The 17,739-nt window shown below is 38.7% G+C and overlaps 1 protein-coding gene across 1 annotated transcript in view; it reads right to left on the reverse strand.

The window, feature by feature from the left end:
- Positions 1-3,721: 3,721 nt before the first annotated feature.
- epha8 (eph receptor A8) overlaps positions 3,722-17,739 on the reverse strand; it is a 205,845-nt gene continuing 191,827 nt past the window's right edge. The window contains exons 17-20 of the mRNA XM_084727044.1: positions 13,354-13,503; positions 11,444-11,634; positions 10,457-10,615; positions 3,722-5,342 (exon numbers count right to left, since the gene is read on the reverse strand). Of these exons, the coding sequence (XP_084583170.1) occupies positions 5,228-5,342; positions 10,457-10,615; positions 11,444-11,634; positions 13,354-13,503 (615 nt within the window). The 3' untranslated portion in view covers positions 3,722-5,227. The remainder of the gene's footprint in view (positions 5,343-10,456; positions 10,616-11,443; positions 11,635-13,353; positions 13,504-17,739) is intronic.

Raw genomic sequence — 17,739 nt, forward strand, 5'->3', positions numbered from 1 at the left:
CGGTTGTTGTAGTTTTTTTTTCTTCCTTCCAGTGACTGAACTTGCTGTATACATTATAAATCAATTCATCTAGCAAAAACATATCCTAACTTTATAAAATATGGGTTTTCAGTTCAAGTCCAGTATCTTCAAAAGCATCCTAAAGAAAAAGAAAGAAATCTTTTGAAACCAGTAGTGAAATGCCACTATGATACATATTCAAGAAATATCATGAGGTTCTTCTCTAATAAAAACTGACATCAATCATCTAGAGGAAAACCTACCGAGGTGCACAAGAAAAAGACATTCTCTTGATGGCACGGAGGGGGGTATAAATCAGGGCTGATTATGTTCTTTTGAGAGCGTTTAGATATAAACATTCTACTTACATGTTCTTCTTCACCTTTTCATCAACACTGAGGCGAACAGTGTAATCACATTTAATCAGAAGTAACACTTTATTTTACAGTCTGTGTATGTAGCTTATGTGTACTATATTCCCAGCATTCACACAACAGATGTGTTCAGATATGTAGTACTCTGGGGTAAAGAATTATTGCACCAGATAGTGTTTAGCGCTGACGCTGATCCCCAAAACATCCACTGAATTAAACGAGCTTCTGTACCATTGTGTTCATAAATGCCAAGAGAATCAGAGGGCTTCCCGTTGTAACACACCCTCACAGCAAAACATTACTCAGAAGATGTAAAAATGACAAATTGGGTATAGTGGACTATCCACCCGTACTAATATATGTCTAATTTTGGTTGAAAGCTAAAAAGATGTACAGTATATTTATATTGGGTTAATATTAAAGGACTTTTAAGGGTTAATATTTAAGGGACAATTTAAGGAGATATAAAAATGTTGCACAACATTTTGCAGGTCTGGCAGTCATGGGCTACTTTAGGATAAATTTTGATATGAATTCATGGACAATTATTATATTCAGCCATGTTGTAGGCTTTGAACAATCATTGTAAACAGGTGGTGTTTAGAGTTGAAACAGAATTCAGCAGACAGAGTCCTGAAAGGGTCCAGGTTTGCAAACTTGTACCCGCAGAAGCTGAATACTGGAACTGACCCGTCATCTCTAAATCGAATTCGCACCCGCCCGCACCCGTTAATACCCTCCAGCTGTCGATTCTCAGTCGTATTTCCTCAGAGATGATATGCCTAGCTTGCAGCTAACAAAAGCTAATGTTTTTGGCACTCTTTACAAGCAGTAAAGCCACTGACAACGTTATTCTAACGGTCTCTGATGCCACCAAATTTCTCCTAGACGTCCGGCTTGGCCTTTGACAATGTATTCTCCACAATTTGGTATTGACCACTGGCTATTTTTGTCTTTCATTTTGTTGTGCTTGCTAGGAGCTAGCCTACATTGCTATCCAATCAGTGATGTCCATAGATATATTATTACAAACTAGATAGTGTATGCAAAGATGGTGCCCATTGAGTCCAATGAGAGCTGCTCACCTGGATCAAAACTTCAAAATAAAAAGAGTGCTTTTTATGCCGGTCGGAAATTTTTCACTGCAATACTACAAGATTGGTGGAAAAGGCTGAGCAACAAAGCACTATCTAGTTATATTATAAGTGGCTGGACGTGGGGTCACAAGTTTTTGCAATAAAAAAACAATCCTAGTGGCTGATTGGGCTTGATATTATTAGCTGATTGAAAATTTAAAAATGCTGCACAATCATTTTTATTTCTGATTCCTCCAGAAAAAAAACCCAAACATTTTTGTTCTCACGTGCTGCCCACCTGCAATTAGTTCATTTTTACCCATGCTCATACCTGTGAATTTATATGAATACATTTTTTTGTTGTTACACAAGCAGGTTACCCAGCAGATACTGAAGCCAGTGCAGGACTCTTGCTGCCTCTTTTACTGATATTTTTTTTTCCACAAACACATCTGACTGACTTTATATTTAGTTATATTTTAGCAGGAGTTAGCTAACAAATCAATATTTGCTTAGCTAATTAGCCTTCTACACCTCGCTTACACACTAGATAACGTAGGCTAGTAGAAGCTAGAGTTAGCATCTAACTGTCAGTTAACATTAATACCAGCTGCTTTGCCTATACTATTAGCTTGCCTGCTACTTAGCTAAAAAACAAAACAAAAAAAAAATTCTAACCAATGTCAATTTTGGCCATCACACATTTCAAATAGGGCTTGGCAATACAGGCCTTTCGATATTATATCGATATCATGATACAAGACTAGATATCATTGTAGATTTTGGATATCATGAAGTGTTTTCCTAGTTTTAAAGGCTGCATTACAGTAAAACAATATTTATCAAAAATCTCAATAATTTGTGAAAGCACCAACAGTATATTCAATATTGTCGCACAACTGGTAAATATCAATACCGAGGTATTTGGTCAAAAATATTGTGATGCTTAATTTTGTTCATATCGCCCAGCCCTAATTTTCAACACATTTTTGATATATGGGATCTTCCAAATGCATTTCTGAAAGTAATAAAGAAAATATAGCATGTAGCCTGACATGCCTTGAGAAATATTTGTTGTAATATATTAAAGAATACATCTGAAATAGGTTTTTTAGCAGTTTCAAATATAAATGTGAACTAGAGAAACAATAGAACTGAAAGAGTTTGACAAAATAATCTTAACTCAGGATCCATTTGAACCACATGTCAAGATTAATTTATCAAACTGCTATTCCCAAAGTCAAGAATAAACTTTCACACTCAAACCTGGTTTGCAACACTTGAAGTGCATTAAAAGTATATTTGCTATAAAATTAAACCTGATTTGAAATCCATTTACAATAGCAGTGCATTTGGAATAAATTTTAAATAAGAGGTATAACGACAAGAAATCCCAAATGTACAGAAAATGCATCAGATGTAATATCTGAAATTGCCAGTATTAAAGGTTCAGTGTGTAAGATTTACGTGGATGTATTGGCAGAAGTATGTTTCTATTAGTGTATAGTCACCTGAAAATAAGAATTGTCGTGTTTTGTTGCACCAGAATGAGTCATTTATATATACAGAGGGGATGGGTCCTCTTCTACAGACGCCGCCATGTTGGACTTCGATGTCTCTACAGTAGCCCAGAACGGACAGACCAAACACTGGCTCCAAATGGGGTCTTTAGCGTTTTTGCTGATCTCCGTAGTCATGAGAGTGCGGCACAGAGGTGGGAGTAAGTTATCAATGTCACCAAGTCACTGTGATGAAATCAAGCAAGTCATATGAAATTCTGGTGATCTCCCCCAGTTTCCAAATTTAACTTGGCTAAAAGACAGTGGTCATGAAAAGTTGAGTTTTATTTTCCATGTGAACTAAAACTGTTGCTGCCTGATTACACCTTATACATTTTTATTAATATTTGGCATTTTGTGGCATCAGTATCAAGCCTGTAAAATGATCAACAATGGAGAGTGGGCTTCCAAGATTATAATATAGCTTTATAGCTGTAAAGGGCTCTGAAGTGAAAACAGAAGTAAGACACAAGGATGATCACACCATTTCTCCTTGGCCTATTAATGCATCTGTCTAGGGGGTTTCTCATATGACTGCATATTTTTTCTGGACTGAATGTCTCCATGATATACACTTTGTGTATTGGGCTCTACCTACAAATCTGCAAATATTTAATTTCTAAAAAGTCTTTTCGAGTCATCTGTCTGAAGTCTCAAGTCATGAATACCAAGTCAAAGTTAAGTCGAGTCTGTCTTAAGTCAGTCAGTGAATCGAGTCCCCCACCTCTGATGTGTTTTCAATCTGTTAGTTCACCACTAGGTGCCACTAAATCCTACACACTGGACCTTTAAAACACATACATTAATTTACATATTTTTTTCTTTTTGAGTTAACGGTCACTAGAGCTGCAACATTTAATCAAATAATTAATTATTTATCAATTATTAAATTAATCGCCAACTAATTTGATAATCAATTAATCGGTTTGAATAATTTTTAAATAATTTTTTAAGAAAAAAAGTCAAGATTCTCTGATTGAAAAGTGATTTTTTTCTGGTTTCTTTACTTCTCTATGACTGAAATTTTAATGTCTTTGTGTTCTGAACAAAACAAAAGTTTTGAGAACATCGTCTTGGGCTTTGGGAAACATTGATCAATTTTTCACCATTTTCTGACAAACAACTATCAATTGATTAATCGAGAAAATGATCGACTGATTAATCTGCTATGAAAATAATCTTTAGATGCAGCCTTAAGTGTCACAGTGACAAAAATTTGGAAAGGAATCTCATCAGCTACTTATCACACTAATGAATGTTAGATGGCTGTTTTTCTGCTTGGGTTTTATATTGTATAGTTAGCCATTATATCACGTAATATGTTCAAACAGCTAATTCTGTAACAGACCAACACTGTGGCTGCAGTCGTGACTGAGAGGAGATCTGTTGTGACACAACTGCAAAGCCTTTCCAACACAGAGAGATTGTAGAATAAAGTGCACTGTAACTGAATCATACACATCTTACAAGTACAGTAGTTGTGCGCCGCGCAGCTTCAGACTGGGCAGAGGGCTCTTGGGCTCTCCTGGGGTCATTCATCAAGGTTGGACGGTGGAGAAATGTGCCTGTTGTTGGTATTAATAGCCTGGGGTGAAATAGGTCTTCTCCGCTGCGGAGACGATCTGGCAACTCGGGTGAGCCCTACTTCACTTTTTCTCCGCTTTTTTTTTTTTTTTTTTTTGTCTGACTCGAGCCTCGTTCTGGGCCTCGATCTCCTCGAGCTGTTACCGCGGGAGAGGCAGCGAGTGTCATCAGAACGTCTGAGAACACCCTCCCGTCCCCACCACCACCACCCCCACCCTCCACATCTCTCCATGTACTCTTTGCTATTGCCCGGTTCAGTAAATCATATTTCTCTGATAAATTCATGATTGATAAATTATCTTCTCTTTGTAGACAATAAAATTAAAATAATTTGTGGTAATTAAGGCAGTCTTTCCATTTAAAAACAAGACATTTGAACTCAGAAAATGCAATCGAATAGGAAAAAAAAAAAATGAAAGGTCGGACTTGTCCCAAAGAAGTCATGTTTAACTCGCTCCATAGTTAAAACCTTTCACATTTTGTTCTTCGATTTCTTGAGGAAAAAGTCTTGTAAAGTTCCCACGTGTTTTCTTCTCCCATTCATCGGATCATCTTAAATTCCACGGAGTCCCTTTCAGACCTTATAGAAGCCAGGGTTTCTACATTTGAGCAGGAGGAAACCTCAGCGTTGGAGTTATACGTGCACAGATGGCACGCTCTTGTTGAGGACCTGCGCCCTCATCAGCTGGACGCTGGTCATGATCTTCTTCTGGTGGCCCATCAGCGTCACCCCGAGCCTCTGGATGTCCCTGCACCACACACACACACACACACACACACACACACACACACACACACACACACACACACACACACACAAAATAAAGAGTTTTAGTGAACCATGATGGCCTTACAGGGACAAAATCAAAAATACATATTGTTATATTTATCCATCTAGATCTTTTTGGTGTGAGTTGCAAGTTTTTGGCCGTATAAATGTCTGCCTCAAAATAATGGGACTAAATGGCACTCGGCTTGTGGTGCTCATGCCCTCAAAAAAGTATATTTGAAAAATTCAACATAAGTGTCTCTTTCCAAAAATCATGACCCAGTTACTCAAGATAATTGACAGACCTTGTTATGAGCAGTTTCATGTAGGAACTACTTTCTTTGTATTCTTTTGCAGGAAGAAAGTAGTTCTGGTAGATTTAAAGAAAGTAGTCCCTACATGAAACTGCTCACAACAAATTTTGAATTTTGAAAATGTAATTTTTCAGCACTTTGGGCACCACAAGCTGAGTGCAATCTAGATCAGGGGCGGGCAATTATTTTTCATGGGGGTCCACATGAGATATTGATCAAGATTCTGTGGGCCAGATAGAAATGTTTTGATGGCTGTTCCCGGGCCACATTTTACCCAGGTCTGATCTAGATGGATAAATAACAATATAAGCCAGAGAATTTGATTTTGGGGCGAACTGTCCCTTTAATGCCATTTGAGTCATTTTTGGCAGAACATGGTGTTTATTCTCATAAATGTCAGGTCGTTCTCGTACCTCAGTGTCAGAGAGAACAAGACCTTTATTCAGGACAGGCCTATATTAATGACAGGCCTTTATTATACACATTTGTGAGCATATATCTGTTTGGAGAAGCTAAACAATGTACTATTATGGACAGGCTCAGCAACATAATGTATTTTAGACACCTGAAAAATGAATATCAGTTTAAGGGTATGCTATATTTAGAATGTTTTCATCTCTTTACTTTGCCATCAGACAGACTTTTCAGATGAGAAATGTCCATCTATGGTAAGTCCACAGACTTCTTTGACAAAAACAGTTACAAGTACAGTAACAGTTTTACCTCACAGACCACAGCAGTTTCTGGTCTACCACTGCCCCGATCTGTTAGTTTGTGTTACTGTGTCACTTCAGTGTTTTAAAGAGTTAGTTCAGATTCACCAAAGTTAGTGTGCAAAAGTTTACTTTTTTTGTCTGTGTCTGTTGTCGTGTTTTGTGTGTTCTTTTCAAGTGGCAGAGCTGTCCTGTCATGTGAGTGTGTCCCATGGTCACTTCATTAGTTGTGAAATCTCCTATTTCTCTTGTCACTTGAAGACTCTGTGAGTGAAAATGCGTTGGTGTATCCATGAATTAATAAAGGATTTTTACATTTTTCATTGACTGGTGCCTCGGATCTTTCCAGACTGCCAACTATTACTTTGAACCTTCATTTTCAAAAAGCTAGACAGTGGTTGTTTTATTTTCATCAAGTCACTGGCCTCATCCTTGAACAGCACCTGATATCTCATCTTTTTACATGATTAAGACTACTTTTTTTGACCCGGTGCTACAGTCACTATTTTTTGTCAAACAAGTTAAAAAAGTCTGGTGGCTTTGAAGAGAGCAAAATATCAGTTTCAGTCCACTGTCAGGAAGGGCTGTCTGATGACAAGATAAAAAATCATTTTCATAGCATTCACATATACTGATATTGATGGTTTTACATGGCTTTTTTAGGTGATGAAGGGTGGGTTCACACAAACCTTGCCCCCTTGGTGCGGTTTGTTTGGGTTAATGTGAATGCCAGACTCCAACTCTGGTGCAACCCAAACAACCGCTCTCTGGTTCCTGCTTGAAATGGTAGTCTGAGACTGCTGTCAAATGAACTCTGGAGAAGTTCGTTTCGGGTGTGAACACCAATAGATCAGATCACAGAGGCATAACATTGTATGTGTCCTGTTTTTTTGCTGAATGGTCAGCTAGTAGCACATTTGCTACCAAAATGTGGACCGGCAGTGGACAAACCTGGACTTGTGACAAAATAAGAAATGCATGCATTATTAGGTTACTTAATACCTGATGTCTTACAGGGTGTTCATATGCATAGGCCTTTTAAAGTCTGCTGATATGGGCTCCAGATCAACACCAACATAAACAGAACCTAATGGTGCTCCATGAAGAACGATATCCAGGTGCTTTTTACTCACCACCTGCACAACCAATACTCAAATAACATTTCCACCTCGTGACTTTTGTTTATAATTTCTGTAAGACTGGGTGAGTGAGCTCCTTTGTGCATTCAAACATTGAAAACAAACCTCAGACAAAATCACTTCAAAAAACAGAACTGTCCCTTTAAGGACTTTTCAGTCCCTTCTGGAAGTTGCAACGCTGCAGTCGCAACAATTCATCCAGTCTCTGTGAATTCTACACAGCCAGTGATTTCATCCAATGACTGCAACTTTTCCGCAAATTTGACCAATTATTGCAGCTTCCAGTGAGTTAAACTGATTATAGTTCCCTTTGCAAGTGACATTCATGTATGTCTCAATGAACCGACTCATTGTTTTATTATTATTATGGGGTTTTTTTTGTTCTTTTTATTTTGTCACAGGTACTGAAATAAACAGTTTGTCATTGTTATTGACATTCATCAATGCTTTGTGCACTTTTATATTTTATAATTTTGTAGTTAAAACCTCCCAAAAAAGCTTTTTTTTTCTCACTGGAACAAGTTGCCTTTGATTTTTTATGAATTATACAAGAAAAATATAGATGTACTATATCACTTTTTTTTTTTTTTTTTTTTTTTTTTTTGCAGTTTTCACTTGTTCTTGCAGTTTTAATGCAAAAAACACCCCCAAAACATCGCAACTTGCATTACAATTTTCTTTAGAAAAGCTGCCATGAAATCGGGCATTTTAAACAGCAACAACCCCAACAGTAGTCCACTGACTCTTATAGAGAACTTCAGCTTATTGTTTAGCTGTATTTGAGGCTTTAATTTGAGGCACAACCTCATAATTTGCTGCACGGTATCAAAGTAATTTACTTTGACATTACGGGAGAGATGCGGTCACATAGTGTGTGATGATAGATGCAAAGGATGGACTTGAAGGCCGATTAAAATAGAGATAAGCTGAGATCCTGACCCCTGGCGCGGATATAAAGGCACTGTGGGTGGGTTTATTGTGTTCATGACAGGTCTCAATGAAAGATGCTCGTTAGATGGATGTGTGGAGGTGGTAATTAACAAAGAAAATGATCGGCGAAGAGACGAGACGGTCAGTCAAAGTGATTGTATCTCTGATTTCTAGTTTTAATTGGAGCGGTTCTATAATGATACGGTTGTGCAGAAGATGCATCTCCTCACCCTACAGATTCTTTAAAGGGACATACACCCCAGAATCAAACCTACACATTTTTTCTCTCACCTGTAGTGCTGTTTATCCATTCAGATATTTTTAATGTGAGTTGTAAAGTTTTGGAGATATCAGCCATGGAGATCTCTGTCTTCTGTTCAGTATAAATGGGACTAGATGGCTCTTGGCTTGTGGTGCTCAAAGCCTCCGCAAAAATTCATTTGAAAGTGCTGCTGTAAATGCTGTTACATGAATTCTGAGTTCATGATAAACTGATGATTAATTCACAAAAGATGTCATAATTTCATTCAATTAATTAAATAAATTAATAATTCATTTATTATTCAAGGTTAAAATTGATATGTTAAAGTCTGGTGTGCAACAGGTAAAAGATGAACATAAAATGCTAAAAATGTTGGAACCACCAATGCATTAGTTAATTGTTTATATTGTATTTTTCTTGTCTAGAACTAATGTTGCCTGTTTGAGGCTCCCCTCAGGGACTTTTAAGAAATCTTTTAAGGTACTTTAAACTTCTTTTCACAATCAGCGAATGAGTTAGTTATCGAACCTGTGAAATGTCAGCACTGAAAATCTCATAATTTATACAGATAATTTGAACTGTGTTCATTCATAAATATAGCTCTCAAGGTGTGATGGTGTGAAGGCGTGACAAAGGCGAGAATGCAGCAGAGAAACATGACATGCCCAAGCAATAAACGTCCCTTTCAAAGAAGCGACCTGTGTGTGTTGTTTTGAAGAGAGCTACAGCAATGTCTCTTTCCAGAAATCATGACCTTGCTGCAGTAGAATCTAAGTAGGAACTCCTTTCTTTCTATTTTGTTTCTACTAGAGAGAAACTAGTTCCTGCATGTAAAGCTCACAGCAAGGTCTGTGGGTTATCTTTATTTTATTTCTCAAGCACAACTGCCATCTAGTTCCATTTTATTCGAGAGAAGGCAGAGATCTCCGTAGCCGATATCTCCAGAACTACAGCACTACATGTAAGAGGAAAAATTGTTTTTGATTTTGAGGTTAACTGTCCCTTTAAAGGAGAAATCTGTCATATATTTACTGTAATAAATCATAAAATGACCATGATATGTCAGCGCAGATCAAGGAAACATGTTTAGTGGAAATACTAGCTTCTCTGACCACAGCACTGCAGCCGTAGTGTCCCCTCTGAAATTTCTATTTCAGACCAGAATAACTGATTTTGTTTTCCCAGTTCAGGTTAACCAGAGTTCAAATTAACGCCGATTTTTTGCCAAATGAGTAAGTGTCTGTTTATGAATTGTAAGAAATCATTTGTAATCTTTTGAAAGGTTAGACATTTATATCTGTTAAATCGAGCAAAATGTTAATGGAGTTTGGCAGGCAGTGAGACAGGCAGTTACTGAACTCAAACTCCAGAGTGCATATTTGCAGTGTAGTGGGTTTTCATTTTCAGATGATCAACTTACAGAGGAGGACTCATCATTGCTTTAAGATTGTCAATATATAATGTTGCACTCATCTTGTGCTTCTACAGTGATTCTGCAGCCTGCCTGAGTTCCCCTAAGTCTGGAGAGGAGGGGGCAGCAAGCAACAACTCCTTAAAGTATAGATCGTATATTAAATAAGGATTCAGCCTGTTTAATATATAGTCTATGGCTCCAGCTCGATATTTGGACTGCTGTACTCATTTTTGGATGTGCAATTGCTACATATTGCCCCATTAAGCTAGTTGAGCCCAGCAGCTAACAGCTCACCATCACTCTCCATCACGTCAGTACTTACCCTTGGTTCATGCCTATGACGTGTCCCAGAGTGTGGTACCCCCCCGCTGCAAAGTGCTCCTTGTAGCGGCTCATCTTTATGGTGTCCAGCCACTCGTTTACTGAGTTACAGCTACTGAAGTCTGGGATAGCTCTCTCCATCAGCGGAGGACTGCTTAAACTGCAGCCCAGAGAGAGACAGATGACCGCGGACAGACAGAGGGAGAGAGGAAGATGAATGGGAAGACAAAAAGATTAGTTGGAGGGAGTTCGAAAACGAGAAAAGAGTCAAAACAGGGAGTAATACAGGGAGAAATCCTTTACACTCCTCCTCCTCCTCTCCGTCTTCCTCTACCTGCTACTCCCCTCACCTCACACACACACACACACACACACACACACACACACACACACACACACACACACACACACACACACACACACACACACATGCGTGCGGCGCCATGCACCACTGACTCCGAAGGACCTGGGATCTGAACAGAGCAATTTACACAGGTCCAGCTCCAGCCCGGGTGTCCTCTCAAACGGCTCCCAGATTCACCGCGGATCAATGTCAATATCACAGCCGGGCTTTTACTTAACACACAACGCGTCCATCAGAGATGAGCTTATCGGAAAACGAACACGACCGCTCGCTTCATCTGCCGGAGAACTTTGAGGGAAACTTTAGGCTGCAACTTTATCCCACTGCGCTCATGTTTGATAGCAGCTGGATGAGATTGGATTTACTCTGCCTCCCACACCAGGACAGTTACTTAGTAGCCTAACAGTCTGTCACCGTGTATTGTCCAGGAGATCATCTTCCCAGCCCCTCGCAGACGGTGCCTCGCTTTGATTTGCAGCTTAATCCGCTAATCACATGAACCAATATTTGATTAAATGTTGGCGAACTGTCACGCCAAATTAAATCAAAAGACTCCTCGGCATGTGACACAATGCGCCCCTGTTGCTTCGCCGTAAATATGGATCCATTCAGCGGCCCACCCACCTGCAGAGCGTGTCCATAGATTTCAGGTTCTCTGGGTTGCGGATTAGCTTGTCAAGAACGGTGACTATCTGGCAGAAGCGCGGCCTCTCGTTGCGATCCTTCTGCCAGCAGTCCAGCATGAGGGTGTGTAGAGCAGCAGGGCAGCCCATAGGAGCGGGCAGCCTGTAGCCCTCTTCCACAGATTTGATCACCTGCACACGGACAGCAAAATATGTGTGAGAGTACAGTGTTTGCAGCACGTTCTCACTCCGAACACGCCAAATACAGCAGGTTGGTTAGTGCCCTTATGCTTCAAACTGTGACGCTGTGGGTAACATCATGTCTTGGGGCCTTGCATTATGCTTTGATCAGCTGTCGAAGTCAGGTGACGTGGTATAGACCCTTTTAGTGTCAACATCATGATTACGTCATCATTTTAGCTGAATGCAACACACAGGAAAAACTGGAAGCCAACATGAATCACCTCAGAGTACTGTAAGCCAAGCAAAAAATGTTATCTTGTTGTGTTGTTGGGTGCTAGCCTCAAAGCAGTATGCATCAAAAGGTCAGTTTTATTGCATAACACTGCCACTGCAAGTCAAAAAACAGAAGACAATTGTGATCAAACACTACAAGATGAAAGGTTTGGACTGAGGAGATCATCAAAAATGCTTGTCTGTGTAGTGCACACCTCATATGAAGGTTGAAGATTGTTTAAAGCAACAATAAATGTGTGTTATGAGTTTGTCAAATCACAGAAACGTGTTATTAACCAACCAGCCAAATTTAAATGCTTAAAAAAAGCTTAGTATATAAAATTAGGTTCTAAAATTGTGAAAAAATTCTTTGCTCTGAAAGACTGCAGGAGTGTCCACTCTACTGTCTCAGTGTCAAACACCACCATGACCTGGAAACAACTTGAAACATGGACACTTTATTGGACATGAAGACGGAGACAAGATGCATTTTTTTTTTCTTCTGTGTCAGGCTGTTGGAACTGAAGTGAGCTGAAGTGAACTGCTGGAGGAACTTGTTTGACTGTCAGGGAGGTTGAGTCGGGTTTGTTCGTGTGTCAGTTTGTGGGGTTTATATAGTGTTGGGGGACCATGGCTCTGCACGTCACCAAGCCATGTTTCCACAATTTAGTGCTACATAGTTTTCATGTTTTTAGCAACTATCTTCTAACATGTATAATGTGCTCTGAAGAACAACTCCCTTTTTCCTTTGCATTGTCTGTTGTAGGTATGGATAACATTACATGTCTAAAGGTTTGTTTGTCATGGCCATCTAATCCTCTAAAGCACGATAGCAACAAAATGAATTCTCAAAGTGACAGGAAAAGAAATATTCTTACACCTATTTTCCCTATTAAGCAAAAAAAAAATACAGTCACCGTCTGCATTCAAGTTTATCTCTTTTACCAACCTAAGATGAGCTTTAATTGCCTTGTTAACTCTGTAAAAACACTTCATTTAAAGTAGACAGACAGACAAAAATAAAATAAAACTCTTTGGTCAAAATAAATCCTCAGTTGACGTTGTTAGATGAAAATAGTGATCTTTTTCAAGAAAAACTTGGGGTCCTGATGAGTGACTGTATATATTCAGAAGAACTCAGCCATTGTTAAGAATTTAGCCAGCAAAACTAGCTAGTATTAGCTAACATGTTTAGAGAATTGTTTTGCCTCAATCGAAGGACTTTCACCCAGGAGACTGGAGTTTGTGTACCGTGTGAAACCAATAATGTATGTAAACTTACACAACTAAACCTAACTAAGTAGTTTACATGGGCAGTCATATCTATCATTGTTAACAAGTTTGAAGCGTGAGATCGCTGACCAAGCTGCTGTATTTGACGAGTTGGGAGTCAGATTGTGTTGGCGTTTGCTGTGAAATTGTATTGAAGGTCATCAGTTATGGTCAAGAACTCACGTCTCTGTTGGTGAGGTTCCAGTATGGCCGCTCTCCGTAAGACATCACCTCCCACATGACCACTCCGTAGCTCCACACGTCGCTGGAGGAGGAGAACTTCCTGTAGGCGATGGCCTCTGGCGCCGTCCAGCGGATTGGGATTTTCCCGCCCTGTCAGGAACATGAAGAAGTTTGACAAGGACGTGTCAGACTTTCTAAAGACATCTTGAAGTTAGAGAATCACACTCATGCTCACAGTTTAAAGAGTAAGGTCTGGCTGTGTTATTTTCTCATTATTATGAACAAATCCGATGAAAAGTGCCAGTGAACACACACGGCCTAACACTGCAAGAAAAGCTGAACTACAGTGTCCTGTTGTTTTAGTGAATCACTGACACTTTTTAAAAACTATATATACTTGTTCTGTAACACAAGCAGTAAGATGTATCATTGGTTTTGGCCTTATCCTGGGATTTGCTGACTATAATAAAAATGTAATAAATGTCTAAATATAGCATGAGGCGGTCAAAAACATTTTATTTCAACATGGGAGTGTATGTGTGTGTCTACAAATTTTCTCTGACGTTGTGAATCAATATTCAGATCCTCAACTTAAAGGTGTTACGTGGTGTTTACAGAATATGACACCAGTGGATAATAAGTGAACTGCAGGCCTGTAGCTCACTGGTGCATGTGACACTCGGTTGGTGCAAGCTCAGCATGAGACTGAACAGTGACGTGAAACTGAACGTGACTGACTGGCCTTATGTGTTTTTTTTTTGGGGAGCATTTTCACTTATATTATGAAGGAGAAAAGACAAGAAACGGCTTTGAGAGAGTGATGTTGCCATGTGGCACGCTAACCATTCAGCTACCAAGGCACTCTGTTAAGTATCATGCTGATAGGATGGCATAAGCATGGTTTGAATTATGAGGGAGCTAAGTGGAGCTTGTGTCCCATGAAAAGACATGGGCTGTCCTGAAAGTCTACTTTGGGACATTTGAAGGGAGCTTTAAGACACGATGCTCCTGAAATAAATTAGTAATCGATAGAATGATAGACAGATATACATTCTTCCTGCTTGCTTTTTGTGGTTGTAAATACAATTTTTTGGCCCTAATCCCATTTATCCCAGATTATAATGAACCTTAGACAGAAGATAAAATGACAGGGAGGTAAAAGGAACAGCCAATGAGGAGACAGTGTGCGAGAGAGAGAGATGCAAGCAGCAAAACAGCTGTTTCTACGAGCCTATGTCACTAAAGCTTTACTTTAAGTCCTCCCATTCAAAAACAGATGTGTCCCCCTGCTGCTTTTGTTTCTGTTCTTATTTTGCTCTGATTCATAAATGCATTCTTTGATTTCAAAACCTCAGCTTTAAATTCTTGTTATTTAGCCTATATGAAATGTTATTGACAGGATTAACTGTCTGTAGTAGTAATAATAGAATTGTTTTTTTTTTCTGCAGTAACCCTGAAATTGAGCTAGCTGCTGCACACTCACATGTATACACATGCATATGACATTTTAGTAGTGGTGCGCAAAGGAAAATGGGGCCACTGTGTAATTCAAAGTCCATGCATAAAAAAGTTAGGCTTATGTTGTTGTGGGTGCCACAAAAAACACAAATACTTTCCCAAGTCCTGTACATAGAAATCAGATCACGTAGTGCGTTTCAAGCTACATAAATAGATATTTTCATATGAACAAGACATTAAATAACTATGTAATTTGTAATGTGCTGCCTGTAGTGATGAACCTACAGAAAATCACCTGACATCACAGTCGCCCTCATCTAAAATCACCAAAATCAAGGAGCAAATAAGTATCTCTTAGCTCATTAATTTGGTTTTATTGCCTGTTTGAGTTACAGTGGCACTACCACAGTCTAAAAATACTCCAGTCCAAGTAAAGGTACAGGATATTATCAGCAAAATGTAGCTAAAATAACAAAAAAAGGTCCCATTCTTACATAATTGTTTTATTATTGCTGATGTGCAGACAGAATTTAAGAAAATGAAAGTGGTTCATTTCAGCTTTATATACAGCTGCATAGTTTAATATGTGATGTTTATATAACAGCTCATATTATGTTCTGTTCTTATGTTTAGTGTGTAGAATTATATCCAGTAACTAACAGTAAAAGAAACGTACTGGAGTAAATGGTATACTATTACTTTCTGGTAAGAAGTATGTTCTACATAAAATGTGTACTTATGCACAGTAAATGCACATGAAAGCCCAAAGTTAAACAACACACTGTGGTTAAATGAGGCAGTGTGTGAGCATGTGTTGCAGGCCAAGACAAGAATAGACCTGAAAATGTTAGCGCGCGTGTGAACTACTTACATTATTCTTGATATAAAAGTGACACTTAATTAGGTTGACAAATGGATACGTCACTTCTTAAACAAACAAAGTGCTCCCTGTGGGTTATTTTAAACATTTTGAAGGTTATGCTCAAAAAGTAGCCTGTTACAGACACTTCAAACTAGCAACACGACTCGCTGGAATTCTCTACCCTCAACTTTACGATGGTAATGCTTTCAGGTTCTTCAAAGTGACTTTGTGGGGCAGATTCCATAGATTATTCGCTTTATTCAGATCTGCAGGCAGTGACGTGAACTGTATTAATCTTCAGCCATTATCCTCCATTAATTCGAGATGTGCTGTAATGATGCTATAGTGTCTGTAATATCATCATGCACAACCCTTTTCCCCTTCAGAATGTCTCGGAGTGAGGCTGCACGTACTGTAATCACCTTCCTTTCTGTAATCTGATTGCTGCTTTAACAGACTGTAACAGACAAATGTGTCAGATGCTGATTTCCATCTGTGAGCTGATAGCATCAGACTCTGGAAGGAGCTGCTGTGGCCTTTTTTTTAAAGTTAAGATTTAATACATTTGTTCCCACAAGGCTGCAGGTTTAATATTGGGCTGCTGCCTGCTGGAGCACTCACAAAGATGGTTTTACTTTGCTGTGGCTTTCATGCAACTTTGCTGTATTTGTATTGCTTTTGTACATTTGTATTTGCCTTGATGCTGTTTTCTTGGTCAGATTTCAGTGGAACTGCCTTCTCATGAAGGTTATATAAGAAAAGAGCTGCAACGATTAATTGCATAATCTATTATTAATCGACTATTAATTTAAAGGGCATCTATTTGCATAGTTGATTAATCGGTTTAAGTAATTATTCTATGATTTCAGCTTCTTAAATGTAAATATGTTTTATTTTCTTTACTCCTTTAGTACAGTAAACTGAATATCTTTGGGTTGTGTCTAAAACGAGAAATTTGAGGACGTCATCTTAGGCCTTGGGAAAAACTGATTGACATTTTTCCACATTTTCTGACATTTTTCTGACAGAATTAAGCTGCAAAATATTTTGAGCTCAACTTAATTTTGACTTGGAAGTCATGACTTGAGCTAACTTAACTTATACTGGAGACAGATGACACAAAAGGACTTGACTTTTTTTAAATTAAACACACAGGGCAGTTATCATGTAGGGAGCTGGTGCAAAAACACTAACATTTGCACTCAAGCATTATTTTGTCAATGATGGCAGTGAGAAGAGAACAGCAGTATGAAAGGTCTGCAGCTCAAAAATCAGTGACAGAACCACCACAACATCAAAGTTCATAAGTCACCACACAAAACTACAGGAAAAGATGTATGAATATGTCAGCAATGAATGAATTTAGAGATAATTTCAGAGCCCAGCCTTCCAGTATTGTTCATTTTGAAGGCTTGTTATTGATGCCACAAAATGTCAGCTATCAGTCAGATTTATAAGGTGTAATCAGGTTGCAACAGTATTCATTAATGTTGAAAAAAAACCTGAATATTTCATGACCACTGTCTTTTAACTGATTTAAATGAAGGAACTGAAGGGGATCATCAAAATTTTGTATGACTGTACTTGTGACTTGTTTGACTTGCAGCAGGGACTCGACTTGACTCGCTTAATTCCCACCTCAGTAACTTGGTGATGAACATTACATTTTTTGTAAGAACAAACTTTAAGTAACTTTACGTTACAACACACTATAGATGAGATCTTTAATGTTGGTTTAGCAGTTTGAAGAAGTAGAACGACAGCTATGCACAGGTGAGGAATATAATAAAAACTTTTGACATCATCAAGATACATATATTTTTGAAACTTTGCATAACTCTTACCAGAACCACACAAGACATTTGAAGTGTTTCCACAGGCTGACAGGCAGAGCTGAATTTTGTCAGTCGAATCTTTGCACTTTTGATTTTTAGCTTTGACATTGTAAACAGAGCAGCATGACGGGTTCAAAACCTAACAGAGTCTCAGAAACCGCAAAACTAACTGTGATGGAAGCAGAGAGGAGTGATAGAAAGTGAGTGCAGCGTGACGCCGGACAGCGTGAG

The sequence above is a fragment of the Lutjanus erythropterus genome, chromosome 2 (assembly GCF_056507025.1).
Source record: "Lutjanus erythropterus isolate fLutEry1 chromosome 2, fLutEry1.hap2, whole genome shotgun sequence".
NCBI lineage: Eukaryota > Metazoa > Chordata > Actinopteri > Lutjaniformes > Lutjanidae > Lutjanus > Lutjanus erythropterus.